The sequence below is a fragment of the Trichosurus vulpecula genome, chromosome 1 (assembly GCF_011100635.1).
Source record: "Trichosurus vulpecula isolate mTriVul1 chromosome 1, mTriVul1.pri, whole genome shotgun sequence".
NCBI classification, from domain to species: Eukaryota; Metazoa; Chordata; class Mammalia; order Diprotodontia; family Phalangeridae; genus Trichosurus; species Trichosurus vulpecula.
Genome location: NC_050573.1, coordinates 285,036,440 through 285,056,012, shown reverse-complemented (window position 1 = coordinate 285,056,012; position 19,573 = coordinate 285,036,440). Strand labels below are relative to the sequence as shown.

General features: G+C 35.7%; 1 protein-coding gene across 1 annotated transcript in view; it reads right to left on the bottom strand.

Annotated features, from left to right (window-relative positions):
• C1H8orf34 (chromosome 1 C8orf34 homolog) overlaps nt 1-19,573 on the bottom strand; it is a 390,966-nt gene that overhangs the window by 80,799 nt on the left and 290,594 nt on the right. The window contains exon 10 of the mRNA XM_036760505.1: nt 5,254-5,327. Within this exon, the coding sequence (XP_036616400.1) occupies nt 5,254-5,327 (74 nt within the window). The remainder of the gene's footprint in view (nt 1-5,253; nt 5,328-19,573) is intronic.

The window sequence follows — 19,573 nt, the reverse complement described above, 5'->3', positions numbered from 1 at the left end:
CATATTGGCTGTGTGGTTATGGATAAGTTATTTAAACTCTTGATACCCTCAATGATTTTCCAAGACATTAAATAGCTGAAATAGCTGAAATTTGCAACAGTTGGCAGAATTTCAAAATTAGGTATTCCCTACTTCAATAGACTCACTTGGTCTGGAACAACAAAAATCAAAACAAAAAAATAAAAAAATGCACAGAAAAGGTACAAATTATTCTGCTAAATTCATTTGATTAATTAAGTTATTATCAATCAACAAAATATGATATGGGGACAATTTCAGGAAAACATCTTTAAAAGTCATAAGAACTGAAAGATTGATTCTAAAAGGGTAGTAATAGGATTAACTTAGAAGCCAACTACCTGATCCACTCTTTTTAGACCAGTTGGTTAAAACACTTCACTTGAAATGAAAATGGAATAGAATTATTCAGAAGACACGATATCAAAACGACTAAACGTAGTTCAGTAATAGATTTAGATGCTCAAGGCAAAATATTGTGAGGTGAATTAGCTAAAGGTAAATTATCCTACTCACTTACAAGCAAGTATGATTTCATTTTTGGTCCATTCATAGTACCTAGAATGTAGTAAATACTTATTTATGAATTGAATTCAGTAGCACCAAACTCATCCCATTGCTTGATCTAGTTAAACTTTTTTTACTTGTTATGTATATGTGTGTGTGTATGTGTATGTATAGCTATGTATATATGTGTACATATGTATACACATACACACATATATATATAATTCGCATTCCCTTATAATATGTATAAGTATAATGTACATATGTATATATTTGCACTTGTATATATAAACATGTACGTGCACATATCAATATAGACATGGATATATGTATATACAAATACAGACACACAGTTAATTTGAATGGGCCAAAAATTGACGTATGCTGGCTCATCTAATTTATCTTTAGCCAATCCAACTCAAAAATATTTTGCTTTGAGTGATATACCAAGTATATTACTAAACAGCTTTTAGTCATTTTGATATCATTGTCTTTTGAACAATTCTATTCTATTTCCATTTCAGGTGAAGTGCTCTTAAAAATATATGTATGTAAATCTGTATGTACATATGTATGTATAAAGTGAAAGGATACATTATATATATATATATATATGTGTGTGCGTGTGTGTGTATGTATGTATATATAATATATCTAGATTCCTAGTCTATCGTCCCTTTACAATTTTCCACTTCTCACTGAATTCTATAATTTGATAAAACAATTCAACAAACATTTATTAAGCACTAAACAAATCACTGAGAATTCAAAGACAAAAAAAGTAGTCTCTGCCAACAGAGAGCTTACGTTCTAATGGAGACACCAACATGTACTTTCTCACACCACATAGTATCCAAGGAGAAAATTATACAAATTTAAAAAAAAATTAATACCGCATTTGAAAAATACATTTGTCAACTTACATGCTGTCTTTATTCTTCTGAATTGTATTGGGAGTCTGCTTAGATGTAGTAGAAAGAACCCTGGCCCTAGGAGATCTGTGTTCAACTTTCAGGTCTGCTTATCATTAGCTCTTTCATCCCAAGCAAGTAATTTTATTTGTCTAAGCCTAACTTGTTTCATTATAAATGGGAAAGGGGATGCTTGTTTTGCCTTTCCTACTCAATAGAGCTGTTGTGAGAATCAAATGAGATAATGAATGTGAAGTGCTTTATAAATCCTAAAGCAGTTTACTGCTGTTGGTCAGTCATTTTTCAGTTATGTCTAAGTCTTCGTGACTCCATTTGGGGTTTTCTTGGCAAAGATATTGGAGTGGTGTGCCATTTCCTTCTCCAGCTCATCTGACCAATGAGGAAACTGAGGAAAACAGGACTGAGTGACTTGCCCAGGGTCACACAGCTAGGAAGTATCTGAGGCCAGATTTGAAATCAGGAAGATGAATCTTCCTGACTCCAGGCCTGGCAGTCTATCCATTGTGCCATCTAGCTGCCCCAAAACAGTGTACAAATATCATCTATTTGGGTAAGTATTTAATCACTAGTGCTACTGTGGGAGTTAGGGTCTACCCATTCTGTGTGAATGTCACATATGCTAGATGGTTACTTATAGTACAAAAGGAGAGGTTTGGGATTCTCCTCCTCCTCTCTCCCACCCCAATCTTGTTCTTCTTTTGAGAGGAAGATTATTAACTCTATTGAGGAGGCAGGGAATAGGAGTTGAGGAAGTGAGATTATGGTATATGGTAGTCAAGGACAACCACGAGTTAACATTCACCAGAAGAGGAACTTGTGTAGGTTTAGGTGTCTTCCTGCAGGTGAGATGATAAGGAGAGAAAAAGAAATGTATAGTAATAGGAACCTTTAGGTAAAAGAAAATCATAAACTGTCCAGCCTTCCTTTTCCCATCAACTTGGCAGACACATTCAAGCAGAAATGAATTTAAAACTGAAGGAGGTAGCAGGAATTGCATAATTTGCTTCTGTAACTCTGAACAAAATTTTCACTTCAGAAAAATTGTTACTTCATAAATTTTGAAAAATGTTCCATAATCCTAGATTTCATATATTTGAAGGGTTACTAAATACAAGAAGAAGAGAATTAGATTAATTCTACTTGGCCTCAGAGAGAAGAACAAAGACTTAATTGCTGGAAGTTACAGGAAGATAGATTTCAATTCAACAGAAAGAATTCCCTTAAAAAACTAGGGCTATCCCCAAATTAAATGGCCTGACTCATTAGGTAGCAAGTTTGCCACCCTTTGTGGTATTCAAGAAGAGGTTGGACAACTATTTTGTGTGGATAGCATAAAGGGCACTTTTGCTTCAGCTACGAGGTTGGCTTTAGATGACCTCTAAGTCCTTTCTACTTCTAAGCTTCTATAATAGCCTAAAAGGTTGAGAATCATTGAAGAATTTTTACTTACGGAATTCAAAAAACTGAAAGGTCACAAGCAATGTCTCCTGCTTGGAATAAATTGTCAGCCTTTTTGTTGTTGTTCCTTTTTATTAAAAGGATTTACATTCAGTCTAACTTTAATATGCACAGTCTGCAGGGGTGCCAAGGAAAAATTCCAGAACACAGGATTGAAGGGATGGTGGAAGAGAAGGGAGTGCCAAAATAAAGGGCTTACTTATTCTCAAATTTCTAAAAATCTAACTTGAAAGACTTTTAATTATCTCATTTATAGCAAACACACATATATGCAAAAAAATTTTTAAAAACAGTTAAGCCAATGAGGAAAATGTCCCAGACAGTCACCCACTCACTAATATCTGATAGTCAACATGGAAAGTTAGCAAATAGAGACAGCATGTGTTGGAAACCATACTAAATGATTTTCAGCATTTGTACCATGTTTATATTTTTGCAGAACATGACTCAAAGTTTTCTTTGAAGTTTTTTTTTTCTTTACTGCACGAAACCAAAAATAAATGTCCTGTTCAAATTCAGCATCAAGATTTAGATAAAGCAACCACTTTCCTTCTTAACTTTCCAATTCACTGTCCCATGGAGTAGTAGAGCAGCATGCTGGAAGAATTCCATATCTGCAAAAGCAATCTCTGTAACCTAAGGAAAAAGAATCTCTAATCCAAGTTTGTTTCCTAGTGAAAGCAGTTACCACCTGGAAATAACTGTACTCAGGGTTCTGATATTAAATTCATTTAGAGTCGTTTTAAAATACAAATTCTAAGAGCCTTATGGATGGAAATTAAGGGAATGATTAACTTGATATCTAATGCCAACCCAATTCTAGAACATACGATTAGAGAAAAGTCTGGAAGGACCTGGGAAAGAAAGCAATAATTAATGCTATTGTTTCATTCATATCACTGATTTAAGATTAAGTGCACTAGGGTCCAGAATAGGCTTTTGTGGCATCATTAGAAACATCTTTTGCCAGATTAATATTAACTGATGTTTTTCAGGTATGCATTAAACAATATTTTGGTATGTATGGCAGCTCTTTGATCAATTCCAGTTCCATCTCACTGCACTGTCATTGACCTACCCTGTCTACAAAAACATGATGGAATTTGGTTAGCAAAGCTTTAAAATAAAATTAGAGGAAGAGGAAGAAAACTGTCTCTATACACTTTCTCAGCAAGATACCATGGAATTATATCAGTTATAGAAAAGGAAGATTAATAGAAAGGATGAAGAATGTATAGGAGAAAATATTCAAAAAGAGAGCCATTGTGTATACATACACACACACATACACAATTGAATATGGTGTGAATAACAAGAAAGTTTAACTAAAGCCTTCAATACAAAAATCAACCTCTTTGAGTGTTTCATGGACCCCTTTGACAGTCTGGTGAAAGTTCTGGATTCCCTTCCAGAATGATGTTTGTTACTTGTATTTATAATTGAAGGAGATTCTAAATTTCAGTTATAAATTAATGAAAAAGAGATGTATTTTTCTTCATCCAAGTACATGGATTCCTGAAATCTATTCACAGACCTCCTGGGTGTAAATGGATCCAAGTTAAAAATAATTGCCCTAATAAAAGCTAAGATATCCAACCCCTTTGGAATCACTGAAACATGGTGGGATAAAACTCAAGACTTTGAAACTATGGGAATGACTATAAATAAAAAAATATGTGAACCTAGGGGAGAAGATAGCAAGCAGCTGAAGATGTGAGTTTGGAGAAATGTTTAGGGATTCTTAGGTAGATTTCAGAATCATCAGCATAAAGGGGATAATTGAACCATCGGGAGATGAGGAAATTACCAAGAGAAAGACCATCCAGGAAAAAGGATAGAGGGTCCAGGACAATGCCCTAGAGTACATCCATACCTACATGACTCAGTACAGATGGTGATATGGTAAAGGGTTTTGAGAATTACTGGTCATACAGATAGGAGAAAGAGGAAAGAAAAGTTGCATGAAGACTCAGGAAAGAGAGAATGTCTTGGAAGTAAGGGATTTATTTCTATCCCTTTTTCCCCTTTACTTGAATTTAACTTAAACATTCTTTATTGATATAAATATGACTATGATGTAGAGCCTCTGAGCACAAGGAGTTTAAAATCTAGTGAAAAGGAATGACTAATTGTCTTTTAAAGTTGCCAAAAATATGTAATAATATGTCCTGAACCATACATATTTTCAAATGTTCCTTGATTTTAACAGAGCTGCTCTTACAGTCTTAGATAATTAAATCACACTATTCATTCTAGCATTTAGAGAATAATGTTCAGTTTTCTATTAAGTCTATAACTATTATTCATTATATAGACAGAGATGCATTGAAATACTTACAGGTCCTATTATTTGAGAAGCACTTTCAAATTCATCATCCTCCATTGCTTCAGTTGGACATAAAGAATCTGTTTCTATAAGAAGAAATGAATAAATTATGTTCATAATTTACTATAGTAACTATAGTCATAATTTATAAGGATAATTAGCCCTGCTGGTAAATATACACTTGTCAGTGTGGAGGATGTTAAATCAACCATAGCAACTTGTTGAAAAATTATGGTGAAATTGCATGATAATTTGAAGCTAAGGCTGGATTAATTTCTTCCATGAAAGTCCAACTCCAATGCCTCCTAGTAGAGTGGAAAAGACCCTCCTTTTTTAAATGCTGTGATTGTTGTGCACACATTTTGTACTCCTTTGAGAACAAGGAGAGTGATGGATCTGGTTTTTGAAGACCAGACTAGTCAAATTAGTAAAGTCTTAATATTCAAAAGCTGATCAATGGGTGGGGTGTGTTCTCTTTCAGCAACATGAGCCCAAAATTATTATCCTCATCAAAATTCCTGATACTGAAGGAGTGATTAAATTGCAGGGAAGGGGAGAGGGAAAAATAAGATTTTAAGGAGTACCTTTAGATTGTCTCTTAAAGACAAATTTTGAATGGCTAATGAATCTATTGAATGTAAGCTATTATTATTGAATTTTTAGATGTGACAAAAGAAATTATTTCAGAAAAACATGGGAAGTATGAATTGACTTGGAGTACAGTAAGCAAAACCAATAAAACAATTTATACTAGGACAGCAAGATTGTAAAGAAAAAGAAAAACTCCAATGACTTAAGACCTCTAACCAAAGCAATGATCGTCCATGTCTCCAGAGTTCCCATAGCAAAGGATGTTATGTGCCTCTTGACAAAAAAAATAGTAGACGCTAGCTATAGAGGCATATATTTTGGACACAGTCACTGTAAGGATTTATTTTCCTGGATTGTTCTAGTTTGTTACAAGGTGCTTCCTATCCACCCAACCCATTTTTATTTAGATGACCAGTTTAATGAGGGACAGGGAGCAAGGTGAGTAAGGAATAGTGATGTTTTCCTACTTCTCAAAATAAAAGCAGACCATTGAAACATTTTTAAAAATACATAGAAGAGAACATCAAGAAGTTCAGAAGGAAGCACAGACATGCAGAATGGTTTGAAAGTAACATGTTCGATTTATTATGTGCTTTTAAAAAAGCAAGCTGTTCAAAATGGAGATTGATGATTTTATATAGGATACTCTTTCTGTGATCTGCTTCATGTATGGAAATATTCTTTTAATGTTTAAGATCATAACTTTTTAATGTCATCTAAGGTATAGAGGGATTACAAAATTATGGATTTAAGTTTGGAAAGGACTTTAGATGTCAGTGAATCTGATCTCATTTGACAGAAGAGGAAACTGAAGTCCAGATATATGAAGAGACTTGTGCACGGTTTTCCCAGATAATAAAAAAAAAGTCAGATTTTGAATCCAGGTCATCTGAAACCAAATTCACTGCAGGTTGTCTTTTCTATATGAATTGATGGAAAGGGTGTACCTGGTGAAATCATAGATGCTCTAAATATTTAATTATTATATTCATTTAGCCAAAAGACAGCTTATGAAAAAAATATATATTTCTAAAAAGTGGTTAGGGTAACATTTTAAGAGGAGGTCTATATAACTGAAATTAACCAAGTAAATCAAGCAAAAAGTAAACAAAACCTTTTTTGTCCATACTAGCCAAGCAATTATCAGGTTTATTTGTAATTCAGAATGTAAGATATGTATACAATGTGTGTATACATGTATGTGTGTTCATACACATGTGTATACATGTGCATAGCTGTTTTGTCACTGTTAATGAGCCATTTTCTTTGATCTGTTTTAAGAGAAATGGAGAGTGTTAGGACTTAGCATGGAGCATTATACATAAGTTCTAGAATATATATATATATATATATATCGAATTGAAAAATTATGGAAGGTGACAACGCATATAGTTAATAGTAGAGGGTATATTGTATCTTTTTTTTTTAACCATAAGGAGAGATTTAACCAATTTTGATTATTTCTGCTAGGTCTTAGTTGAGTATTAGAGCCAGCTAGGCCATGCCCTTTTTAATATTCAGCAGAAGATGCCTTCATAAGGGCATTTCAACAGACCTTTAACTATGAATTCTGATGCCCAAAGCAAATTCAGTTGAGGAAGAAAGAGGGACCAGAAGATAGTGCCTCTTGTTGTCTGTCGATAATGCCAGGAAGCCCCATAAGAGTGTGTTCATAGGTTTGTTCCTGAGTGTTCCTGCAACACCCAGGAGGAGAAAAAAAGGAACGCACAGGATTGTGGCCAGGGAAAAGGCTTAGGGGTGCAATGGCAAGCAAAGTGGGACTTTTTGTTTTGCTCTTTTTTTCTTTTGGAGTTCTAGTTCTTCTCAGCACTAAGGTAATCAAGTGCCTTTGACTGAGACTTGCCTTTGTTTGAATCAAGAGTCTTTGATTAATCAAGAGTCTTTGATGACGTGCCTAAGTCACAAGAAAGCCTAAGTCACATGAGTTTGAGTCACATAATTGTGATGCCCTCTGTGGGCTGACCCTGAAGAAGGGTATATATACTCTGAGGTTAGCATTTTGTTTTGGGGGCCTCACTCATTGGAAAAACAGTCCCGTGATTTTGACAGATGAGTCATTAAGGAGCCCCCTGGCTTTGAAAACCCAGATGTTAGTGTCTTTCTCTCTGGTAATTATATGTGTATTGCTATGGACAAACAGAAACCCTGTCTGCTGATTTGTGTTATTTGCCCTGTTTATATAATTTCTGCTTGTAATTTCTGTTTGTGTTTTATCTGAAGTTGAGGGTGCTGACTTTTCCCCCTGAACTAAGTGAGTGATATATGTATGTTTAATTAAAGTAAGATTGTAAACCCCTTAAAGTTGTTTTCCTTAGAAAAGCAGATCAAAGAATCAATGCTAGCAGCTCTCCTGTGTGCTGGTGTTGTTGGTCTTGTTGCTGGTCTTACATGTCCATTGCAGCTGCTAGCAGCATTGTTTTTACAAGGGGATGAAGCACTGCCAAAGGAAGGAAGCACTGAAACAAAGCTCCAGTAACCTCCCCCCAGTTACACCTTTATCACTTAGGGCTGTTAAAGGGTTCATCGGTAATTTGCCAGAAGAGAATATGTCCTAATATCATCTCTGATGTCCCTCTAACTTTTCTCCATTATCTCAGTTTGCTATGTGGTTAAACCAGCCCCATATTGGGTGCCATTAAATGATGTAGTTTAGGGGTGCAGGTTCAGGGCAGGGTTGTCTGAAAGGAATTAGCAGAAGTCTTCAAGCAGTCTTCCAGTCAAGGGGCAAACAGTTTATTGTAATGCCATATTGTAATGCAGGCAGAGCTATTTAAGGAACTCAAAACCTAATAGGGGTGATACTAAAGCTAATACAGGAAAAATTTAGTGTATTGTGTCCCAACTACACTAATTAGGTGGTATGGGATGGGATCAAGGTGTGGTCAGCTTCTAAAGGAACATACAGTTTCTGTACCTTGGGTGCAGGCATCATTCCCTACTGGCAACACTGAGTTGGGGATAGGGGAGAGTTTCTAAGGGGTGTGTCTTTTGGTCTGCTATGTCTGTAACAAGATATCCTCAGGAGATGATGTCTATAGCTTGACCTCTGGATTGTATACAGTAGCAGTGGGAATCAGTACATGATAGTTCTGTTGGTACAAGATAGTCCTGTTCATACAAGGGAAATTCTATAGAGGTCAGCTTGTTTTTGTAATGAGAGATAGTTTGCCTCACTAGGTTCACTCATGAGTTATTGCCAGAGACAGAGTCTTTAGACTGAGGAGAGATATGGTCCTAGGCCTAGGGTCCAAGCACCCCATCACTAGAACCTCACATTTTTGCATCAGGGGAAGCACAGTGTCCAGGATGAGAGGAGTACCTTGCCTACATCAGACCACGTCTGGGATAGCATATATAGTTCCAGAAGCTGTACTTTAGGAAGGATACTGACAACAATGGTGGAGCACCTTGAGATCCTGCCATTTGAGGGCTATTTGAATTGGGGATCTTTAGTTTGGAAAAAAGACTTAAGAGGGATGCAATAGTTGTCTTCAGGTATTTGAAGGGCTGCCACATGGAAGAGATAATGGACCTTTTGCGTTTGGTTTCAAAGGACAGAATCAAGAACAGTGGTGGGAAATTGCAAAGAAGAGAACTTAGGCTGAAGTAAGTAAAAATTTTCTTAACAATTAGACAATTTCAAACAAGGAATGGGCTACCTCAAAGGGCAGTGGCCTTCATCTCCTTCAGGAACAAAGACTAGATGGCCATTTGTTAAGTAGGTTGACAAGGCTATAGATGAGTGCTAGATGTCTAGGGAAAATATCACCTCTGTGCTTAGTAGACTAAACAAGTCACTTAGCCTCTCTATTTTCCTTGTCTACAAAATGAGGATAGTACTTGCAAAACCTGCCTCCTAGGGCTGTTATGATTCCCAGAGAGACATACTTGTTGTTCAGTCATTTCAGTTATGTCCAACTCTTAACGATCTCATTTGGGGCTTTCTCATCAAAGATACTGAAGTGGTTTGCCATTTCCTTCTCTGGCTCATTTTACACATGAGGAAACTGAGGCAAACAGAGTTAAATGACTTCTCAGAATTATACAGCTTGTAAGTGTATGAGGTAGGATTAGAATTTAGGTCTTTCTGACTCCAGGCCTGACTCCCTATCCACTGTGCCACCTAGCTGCCCCAAATAGGTATACAGGATGTACAAAATGTCTTAGTGTTTTAAGCCAGAGATGTCAAACTCAAAGCCCACAACACTTCTGAATGCAGCCCTAACCAGATTCAAATATAATTGGGAAATATTTAACAAAATAAATAAAAATACAATATGACATAGATATTACAAATTAAAAACTAAATCAGTATGTGGCCTGCAGGGATCCTTATGTATGGATTAATAAGGATTAAGCCCATTTCTATTTGAGTTTGCCAACACTGCTTTAAGCTATTTAAGATTAAGAGCTTTAAAGTCTTAAAATTACACTAAGACTTTTGGGACAACCTGTATCTATACAGCATCTGTAAAGTACTTGGGAAAACTTAAACTACTATATAAATGTATATTTTCATTGTCACATCTAACACCACATCTTTTTAAACTCTAAGCCTTAGTGATTTTTGTCATATTTATAATAGGGATAATAATGTCCTCTACCTATTTCAAAGACGGACTAAAGAGATATACTAGTTATAAGCACTTTGTAATCTATGAATTATTGTGTAAATTTCAATTGCCCCTTGTTATTTTTATTTAATGCGTCCTTTTCTTTGACCTTGTTATAAAATGTTTTTGTACCCTCTTGTCAATCAATCATTCAACCAGTTAATAAATATTTGTTAAGCACCTACTATATGCCAAATACAAAAATAGGCAATGGGATAGAGAAAGGGGCAAGAGACCCAGTCCCTGCCCTCAATAAACTCACAATTTTATCAGCATAATTCTTATCAGCAGACTGCAATCCTAAATTATGTTTAGAGTTTAGTAAAGCATTTGTTGTTGAATCTGAAATTTAGTTTGGTTTTCTATCCTACTTAGAATTCTTTAGCTATTATTGGTTACAAAAAATAATATTTTTCTTGTCTCCTTCAGCTCTAGAGCAATTTCAGTCATTACAAAAATTTTTCAAGTACTTTTTATTTATTCTCTTTTCCATCCCTTTCAGAAAATAATCCATGACCCTCCCCGCTCTCTAAATTAAAACAAAACGAAACCTGAGACTGGTAAGTAAACTATGCTACTATCACTTTATGCTATAATAACTGAAAATTTTAATTATTATTATCTTTTCCTTGACCTTCCCTTTCTTTTGACAAACAGTGGGGTCTAGTGGAAAGAACACTGTCACTTGTTTGTTAGCTACTTGGTCTTGGACAAGCCTTCCCATATTACATGTCTCCAAGGCTGCTTCCTGAGCTGAAAAAGAGAGCAAGAATGCCTGCTTCACAGGGTGGTTATAAGGATTAAGTGTACATAGAAAAGCTTCATAAACATCATCTCAGACAAAATTAAAGTTAAAATAGATGTAATCAAAAGAGAAAAACAGGGAAACTATGCTACATGTCATCCATCTTAATCAATATTGTTTTAGACTATTTAAAATAATTAGACAATTGTAAGATTAGAATATTGCTGTGGTCTAGGAAATGAAGAGTTGGCGGACTTAAAAAAATATGGAAAGACTAGGACTTATGAAGGAAGATGTCATCTACCCTCAGAGAACGGAGGACAAATAAACATAGTACAGTTTTACCAAGATGCATATGAATGCACGTGTCTATATATGAGTATGATTACAGATACCTACATATATGAATGTAAGTGTGCATATGTATACTTTGAGTGTATGTATATATGTTTCCATCTATATACGTGTATGTATACATGTGCGTATATATGTATGTTATGTTTATATGTATATTTGAGTGTATGTATATGTTTCCATTTATATACATATATATGTATATGTATGTATTATGTTTTATGTATCTATATGTGCAGGTATACACATCTGCTCTCTACACACACACACACATATACACACACTTCTATATCTATATATCTGTATCTATCTATACATACACACACACACATACACACACACATCAGCACTTAGTTGTAGCCTTCTTGCATAAGGGGTGGGGGGAAGAAGAAGAAAGTAAAAAGTGCACAGCAGAGAACAAAAAAGAACTTATAAGGAAGCAAAGGAAAAATAGACAGCTCCAAACACAATGCTTAGTATTTATTATATAGGGTTTCTTGAAATGGAAATTTATTGCTGTATATTTTGAATTCTCTCTGACATTCTGCCGTGCACATGGCAACACTTTGTTTTCTTTTCTTATTTTGCATTTCTCTTTATATTTAAGTTTGTAATGTTTCTTTTTCTTTTCTTGCTGTGTATTTATGTTTTAATATGTGATTTTAAAATAAATTAATTTACAAAATTAAAATTAAAAAAGGAAAGCTTCATAAAGCCTAAATTATTAAATAAAGGGAACGGGGGTCTGGCACTTGCCCAAACTCCATCATGCCATGCACACAGTGAGAACATCAGGGATCAGGTGGCATCTTTACATGTGGAGGGCACTGGTGAGCAGCCTCCAGAAAAATCACTGTGTATCAGAGAAGTAGGTTGCAGAGACAGTATTCTGCATGGATACGTGGACAGTTAGTAAATGGTTCTGCTCAGCTAACCTCCGTAGTGAAACAGAGGCTCTTTGATTGACTTGAGAGGTATTCAAAGGGGCACTTCTGCTTTAGTGACCACCTAAATGTCACAGCTGGCCCAGCACTGATGCCCCCAAAAGCAACAAGCAATCTTTGGCAAAGGCTTCCTAGGTCACAGTCCAGTGAAAGGCCTTATCCAGTAACAAGTCTGCCTTTGGATATGAATTTGATTTCATCAATGCTATATAGGAACTGAGCTAAGTTATGAGCCTAAATCTCTAGACTCTCTCACCTCCAAATGAAGTAGTATAGGGAGGATTATGACCTTGAGTTGTTGAGGAAAATGTTTGGATGTTTGTTCTTTCTATAATTTCGAAGTAAATATCTCCTTTTAAAAGTATCAACAATGTGTTTAAATGGAACCGGGGTATTAGTGCCACTAAAAATGGACCCCTAAAAACGAAGGAACATAGAGAGTGAGGCTTGAGCCAATGGCAGAGAAAGACATACCACAAACTAATCAAGGTTCCAAAGAAACTCGAGGAAAGGTATAGTCCATCTGGCCCTAAGAGAGTAGGCCCCAGAGCACACACATTATGTGAGTGGGTAAGAGAGGATTTGATCTTCTAAGCATGTGCACTATGCTAAGCTGAGACAATCCTCTCTTGGATTTTGTAGCATGCACAAATATTCTATAATTGGTTCCAATCCATTAGCCAGGTGGTAAAGAGGAGCCTTTTTGATTGGTCATGTAAGACAAAAAGTAAAGTCGTGTTCTCTTTCCTACACAACTGTGTTCAAATGATGAGGCAAGAATTAAATACTCAATTGGGAGAGAGGTTTTAGTCCTTCATCTCCTCATCAGGGCCACTGGTAATCAAGAAGTAACATGTTATTGCTTTTGTAAAGGGGTATGCTGGTGAATGTTTAACAACTGGCTCTTCAGGGAGGAAAAAAATGTACATATGACATGTTAAGTTTCATTTGCATTATATTTAACTTGATGGGAAAAATGCCATGTTGATCCTACTTTATATTGGAGCCCACTCTCTCCAAAGACTGAGATGGTAAGGAGAATGAGCATTTGTACTTTCTTTTTCTTATACCTTCATAGTAAATATTTCCTTGAATAAACTAATTGATGTTAATTGGTTAAATGAAATTGGGAGCTAATCATTGGCATTTAATAGTAATACATTAGAATTTTGGCTTGAGCCAGTAGAATTAAAAAAGAATTACTCCACCCCTTTAGAGGCAGCCTAGAATCCTGAGGGAAGATGTAAACCAGCCTTGTTCTGGAAAGCCGACTTAAGAATCTTGCTACATGAGTACAATCTCTATGATTTTTTAAAATTAATAAACCTATATTGTAGATGGATTTTCAAGTAAGTGCTTGTCCTTTAGGAAGCCTTTGTCGTAAAGGAAATTAGGGCCACAGATTCAGAACTGGAAATGACCTTAGAGATTATCTAGTATAACACCCTCATTCTACAAATAAAGAGGATGAACCCTGAGAATTTAAATAACACCAGTAATATGCACAGGGCCATAGAGCACAGGACTTGGAGTCAGAAAAACCTGAGTTCAAATCTGGCCTCAGATAATTACTACCCAGGTGATACTGAGCAAGTCATTTAATTTCTCTGTTCATTGCTTTCCTCATTTGTAAAATGGGCATAAAAATAGGATCTTTCTCACTGGATTGTTGTGATGATCAAATGAGTTACCATATGTAAAACGCCTTTTAAAACTTAAAGTACTAGTTATAGTTATAGTTATAGTTATAGTACTAGTTAGCATTATTATTATTTTTCCTATTAACAACAATAATAATAATTTCAACCCTGATTCTAAATCTAGTGCTTTTTCTACTTTATCATGCCAACTCTCAAAATAAAAGGATATTTCCTTTAACCTCAATAGTATGACAACAACACTGCTCACTCTATTTCAACTAAATTTGTTATTCTAAGCAGAAACTTTTTTACCACCTTTGTAAGATATATTCCATCTTTGTCCAAGAGAACATGATTCTCATGTTTAAAGCTTACACTCAAAAATTCAAGTGCTAATGCATTTTTTTACCAGCTATTCACTTTTTGTGTCTTCCTTTCTTTTCTCAATCCTTTGTCTTTCTTTCAGTAGCCTTGATGAAAACATCGCCTATGCCCCCAAGCTTTTCTGTTTCCTGCCTAAGAGTGTATAATCCTTCGTAATGCTTTCTTGATTCTTTCTGACAGTATCATTTGTGCTCACACAAAGCACCAAAAGTATGTAGTATTCATCCAGTTCAACAAATCTTGGAAGGTTTGTTATGTCCAAACACATGTCTAGGGAAGACAGCAGACCTCTTTATTCTGTCATTTTGACAAACTGCTGACTCGGTGTCCTTCATCTAACTCTACTTGCCCCTTCTTTCTCTGTCCTTTGCTGAATAATCTCTCACCTGATAACACCTGTGGATTACAGCATCATTCCTTGGAGGACAAGCAGTTGACTATTAGCAGAGGTTCCAGGTTCCCCCTTCCTGAGCAAGAACCTCAGTTTAGCTCCAAGTGTCCTGGAATCTTTCTTTCTTCTTCCCTTTTTCCTATGTATCACATCTTCTAACCGTATCTTTCGGGTGTGGTATTTATGAATACTACTTAGGTCTGAATAGCCAAACTGTGTTAAATGTTAATAAAAATGAAGTAATCTTTCAAAATGCACATTTGTTCATTTTGTTTTAGTCAAAGGAGACTAAGTGGTATGGTGGATGGAGTGCCCATCCTGGAGTCTGGAGGACAAGTTCAAATCTAGCCTCAGATTGCATATTAACTTCGTGATTCTTGGCAAATCATTTAGCATCTCAAATGAGGATAATAATAACATCTCCGTCCCAAGGTTATTTTGAGGATTAAATGATAAAATGTGTGTAAAGGTCTTTGAAACCCTTAAAGCAGTATAATTATAATGCTAGTTATTATTGTCATTATTATAAATTGTATTTGTTGTTGCTTTGGCTGAGTGCTTCCTGTTTATGTTTCCAGTGGGTTCTGGTTAGCTTAGGTTGAGGAAATATTGCCAATATCCTTATGATTTCTTCTATCCAGCCATAATGTACTTTACAAAGAAACCTGTGTGCTTTATGGGTATTCAGATTAAATGTGATTCTCTAAGATCTGAGATTTTCAGGTAATTAACTATCATTCGACATCTCCCACCAGCTCTCCACACAATAAAAAGGAAGTTTTCATCACTTAAATAATGTATTAACTTGTGTTTTTTATTCATTCACTCACTTAATAAATTAACTTCCAAAGAATAACAGCTGGAAAACATGTCTAATTATGGAGATTAGTTTATGTAGTACTGCTTCAGAAATAGCAAATTGTATCATTGAATACCTTCATCCATTCCTCTTCCTCCCACCCCCCACACCCAGGTATTATTGTTTGCAAACACAGTATTTATAGAGGTGCAGAGGTTAGAGCAGACTTGAAGTAAAAACATCTCTGTTCAAATCTGGCCTCTGACATTTGCCAGCTCTGTGATTTTGGGCAAGTCGTTTAACCTCTGTCTACCCTAGGTCCTCATCTGTAAAACGGGGATGATAATAGCACCTGATTCTCAAGGCTTTTATTAAGGATAACTGTGGGGCTCTGGAAAAGTCAATTAACCTTTATCTGCCTCAGTTTCCTCCTCTATAAAATGGGGAAAATAATAGCACCTATCTCCTAGGATTATCATAAGGAAGAAATGAGATAATACTTGTAAAGCACTTTCTAAACCATAAATTGTCATATAATTGCTAACTATTATTACTGTGTTTTAGGGTTCACATTCTATTGCATACTTCAAGGATCTACGATATTGTCCTTGTGACCCTGACAAAATCAAGGCCCTCAGCCACTCTTCTATGACTTCATAGGCAGTACTCAAGAGTTTCCAAGGCCCCAAATACGATCACTCATCATGAACCTTTGGATGATTCTGAACTAAACAAAGGCTGGTCCTCTAATGACATTAGAATTTGTCACTTGACCAATACCCAAAGACTTTCTCATATTTCAGTACCTCCCAAACCATCTACCTCCTTATATATATAGCCTCCAAGAAATCTGGATGAACATTACATGATGTAGCTTCAGAAGAGGAGTTTAATGGAGGATGTTATGTAAATAAATGAAAATAAGTAGAAAGTGTCTTTTTTATACAATTGAAAAATGGGCTTCCATTTAGTGAGACTTGATTACAATGAGTAATACTGATATTACTGTAGCTCTACCAACTTTGTGGATCACCCATAGCTTGGGTTTTATTAAAATAGGGACTATCTATACATGGTTAATTGTGTAATTAATTTTTTCCTACATTCACTCTAATATATACATGTGAGAAAAGATACTACAGACCATTCTTTTTTTCTCTCCTGGGACTGGACTTAAATCATTTATTATTCCTTAAATATCAAGTATACAGAAAGCACGGTTTGTCTCTGCATCGCCTAAGAAAACTTTAAATTGGTTCTGTAGTATCCAGTCCCTACAAATGAATTCATAATACAAACAACTCTTAAGTACCCAAAGTTTTCAGACCACTGAGACAATAAAAACTATTTGTTTCTGAAAATTTACTCCAGAATTGAAAAAAAAAAGTAGGTTTATTTCTCTTTAAACCATTCATGCAACAGATATTTATGGAACTGTGTGCAAGGCACTGTGAGGTATACAAAGGTAAATAAAATACTGCCCTCAAGGAGCTTACAATCTTTTAGGAAGTACAAACATACAAACTACGTTACCTGGAAGATTATGATAAGCACCACATGAAAGGCACAAACAGAAATAATAACGAAATTTGCAGGAGGTAGAAATTCATATCCTATTGTGGGGGATTTGGGAAAGTTTCCAAAAAGTACCATTTGCTCTGGGTCTTGTAGAATGAGTAGGATTCTTACAGGTGGAGATAGATTTGTGAAAAGGAGATCTCCAGGCAGAGGGCATGTCATAAGCAAAGGTGTGGGCATGACAAAAAAGTGTGAGTACATGGAGGGAGAATTCAATACCAGACATTAGTCTAACTTGGCTGGAATCTGAAATGATTATAACAAATATAAAGTTGGAAAGATGGGTTTGGATCAGGGTATGTAGGGCCTTAAATACTGAGTTTGCTGCAATGAAAAGTAACAAAGATAAACATGAAAAAAATGTACCTAACAGAAGTGCATAGCTCCTTTATATTCTATCTTTCTTGTTCTTCATTGCATATTGAAAATGTTCATTGGTAATTATTAGGTTCATAATAAGAAAAAAAAGAAAATGAAAGAATTTAAGCTTAATTTAATAAACCAGTAGTGCCCAACCTGTGAGACATGAACCTCAAGGGTGAAATAGCATCATTAGAAGAGGTCCATGAACATGTACCTCATGCAACTCTATGAATAAGTGTATATTAATTTTGAACCTGAAAAATGTCTTACACATACAGGCATTGCCATTTAAAAAGTTATACAGATGATTTTTGGGGGGGGGGGAGAAGAAGGCCTATGATTTCATCACTATAGGGAACTCCTGATAAGGACACCTGATCTGCAATTTACAGTCTTACACTGCAGTCTGCGGCAATGAGAGGTTAAGCGATTTGCCTAAAACATGCATCCAGGATATATCAGAGACAGGACTGAAACCCAAATCTTCCCATTAAGGAGACCAACTTTCTAATCCAGTATGCTACACTTCTGATTGCTGATTTGATAAATAAAATACAGATTCAAAGTTTTACAATATTCACATTGATTTCTTCTCATTATGCACTTGTTTATTCAATAGTTTATTTTTAATATGGCTACTATCATGTAGGGAATCCATGAAATTTTTTTATATTTAAAAAGTGTTTCATGCTCAGAAAGGGAACCCCCGAAATAGGCAATAGATGGACGATTTTGGAACAGAGGAATTACATGATAGAATTGTGATTCAGGAACATTAATTTGACAGCACCATGTAGGAGAAGGGTGAGGATAGAGACTCCAATTGAGTTCAATTAGGAGACCATTACAATAGTCTAGCTCTGACTTCATATGTATAATGGGTGTCACATTTCATGCCTTTTCAATGGGTGGAGGAGGGGTAGAGGGAGGGAGAGAATTTGGAACTGAAAATAAAAAAAATTTTTTTTAAATAGTCTAGGTCTGAGGTAATGAGGGTCTGAGGTAATGTGTGCCTAAACTAACATGGTGGCAATGGGAATGGAAAGGAGGAAACAGGCTTAAGAGGCACTGGGGAAATAGAATGGACAGGTTTCAGTACTTCATTAGCTGAAGGAAGCAAGCTAAATGGAAATAAAATATTGGAACTGATTTGGGGACAGGATGTGAGTATGATGAGTTTGGTTTGGGACTTAATGAATTTGAGATTTTGTCAGGAAACCTAGTTAGAAATAAAAGCACTAGAAACGCTTTAGGTTCTAACTATTGATATAATTTTGAGAACTTTCTACACAGAAATGACAGCTGAAGAGAAGAGATGATGTCATTTACAAATTCTTCATCTGTGAAATGAAGAAGTTGGACGAGATAGCCGCCCAGGTCCCTTGTCTCTAAAGAGTTATGATACTAGGAAATGTGGAGAGTGAAAAGGGGCAAGGACAGAAATTTGGAGGGTGCCTACATTGAGGAGATAGTAGTAGGAAGAAGATCCAGTGATTGAGACAAAGGTGGGGAAGAGAGACAGAGAGACAGAGAGAGACAGAGAGAGAGAGAGAGAGAGAGAGAGAGAGAGAGAGAGAGAGAGAGAGAGAGAGAGAGAGAGAGAAAGAGAAAGAGAGGAGAACTGGGAATATCAGAAATCAGAGGAAAGACTTTCAAGAAAGATGGGATTGCCCAAAAACACTGAATGCTGGAGAGACCACTCAGGAGGAAAAATATTCAAAAGTAATTTGGCACTATGGAGGTCTTTAGTGACCTTTAAAAATATTAACAATAAAAATCTTGGTTTTTTTTTAAATTCTCTGCAGGCATTCTTATGCTCTTTTTTCCCTACTGAATTTCTGAATAACACCTCCAGATATATTCTTCTTATCTATATTGTGTCATTGGTTATTAGGGGCAGAATTGTGTG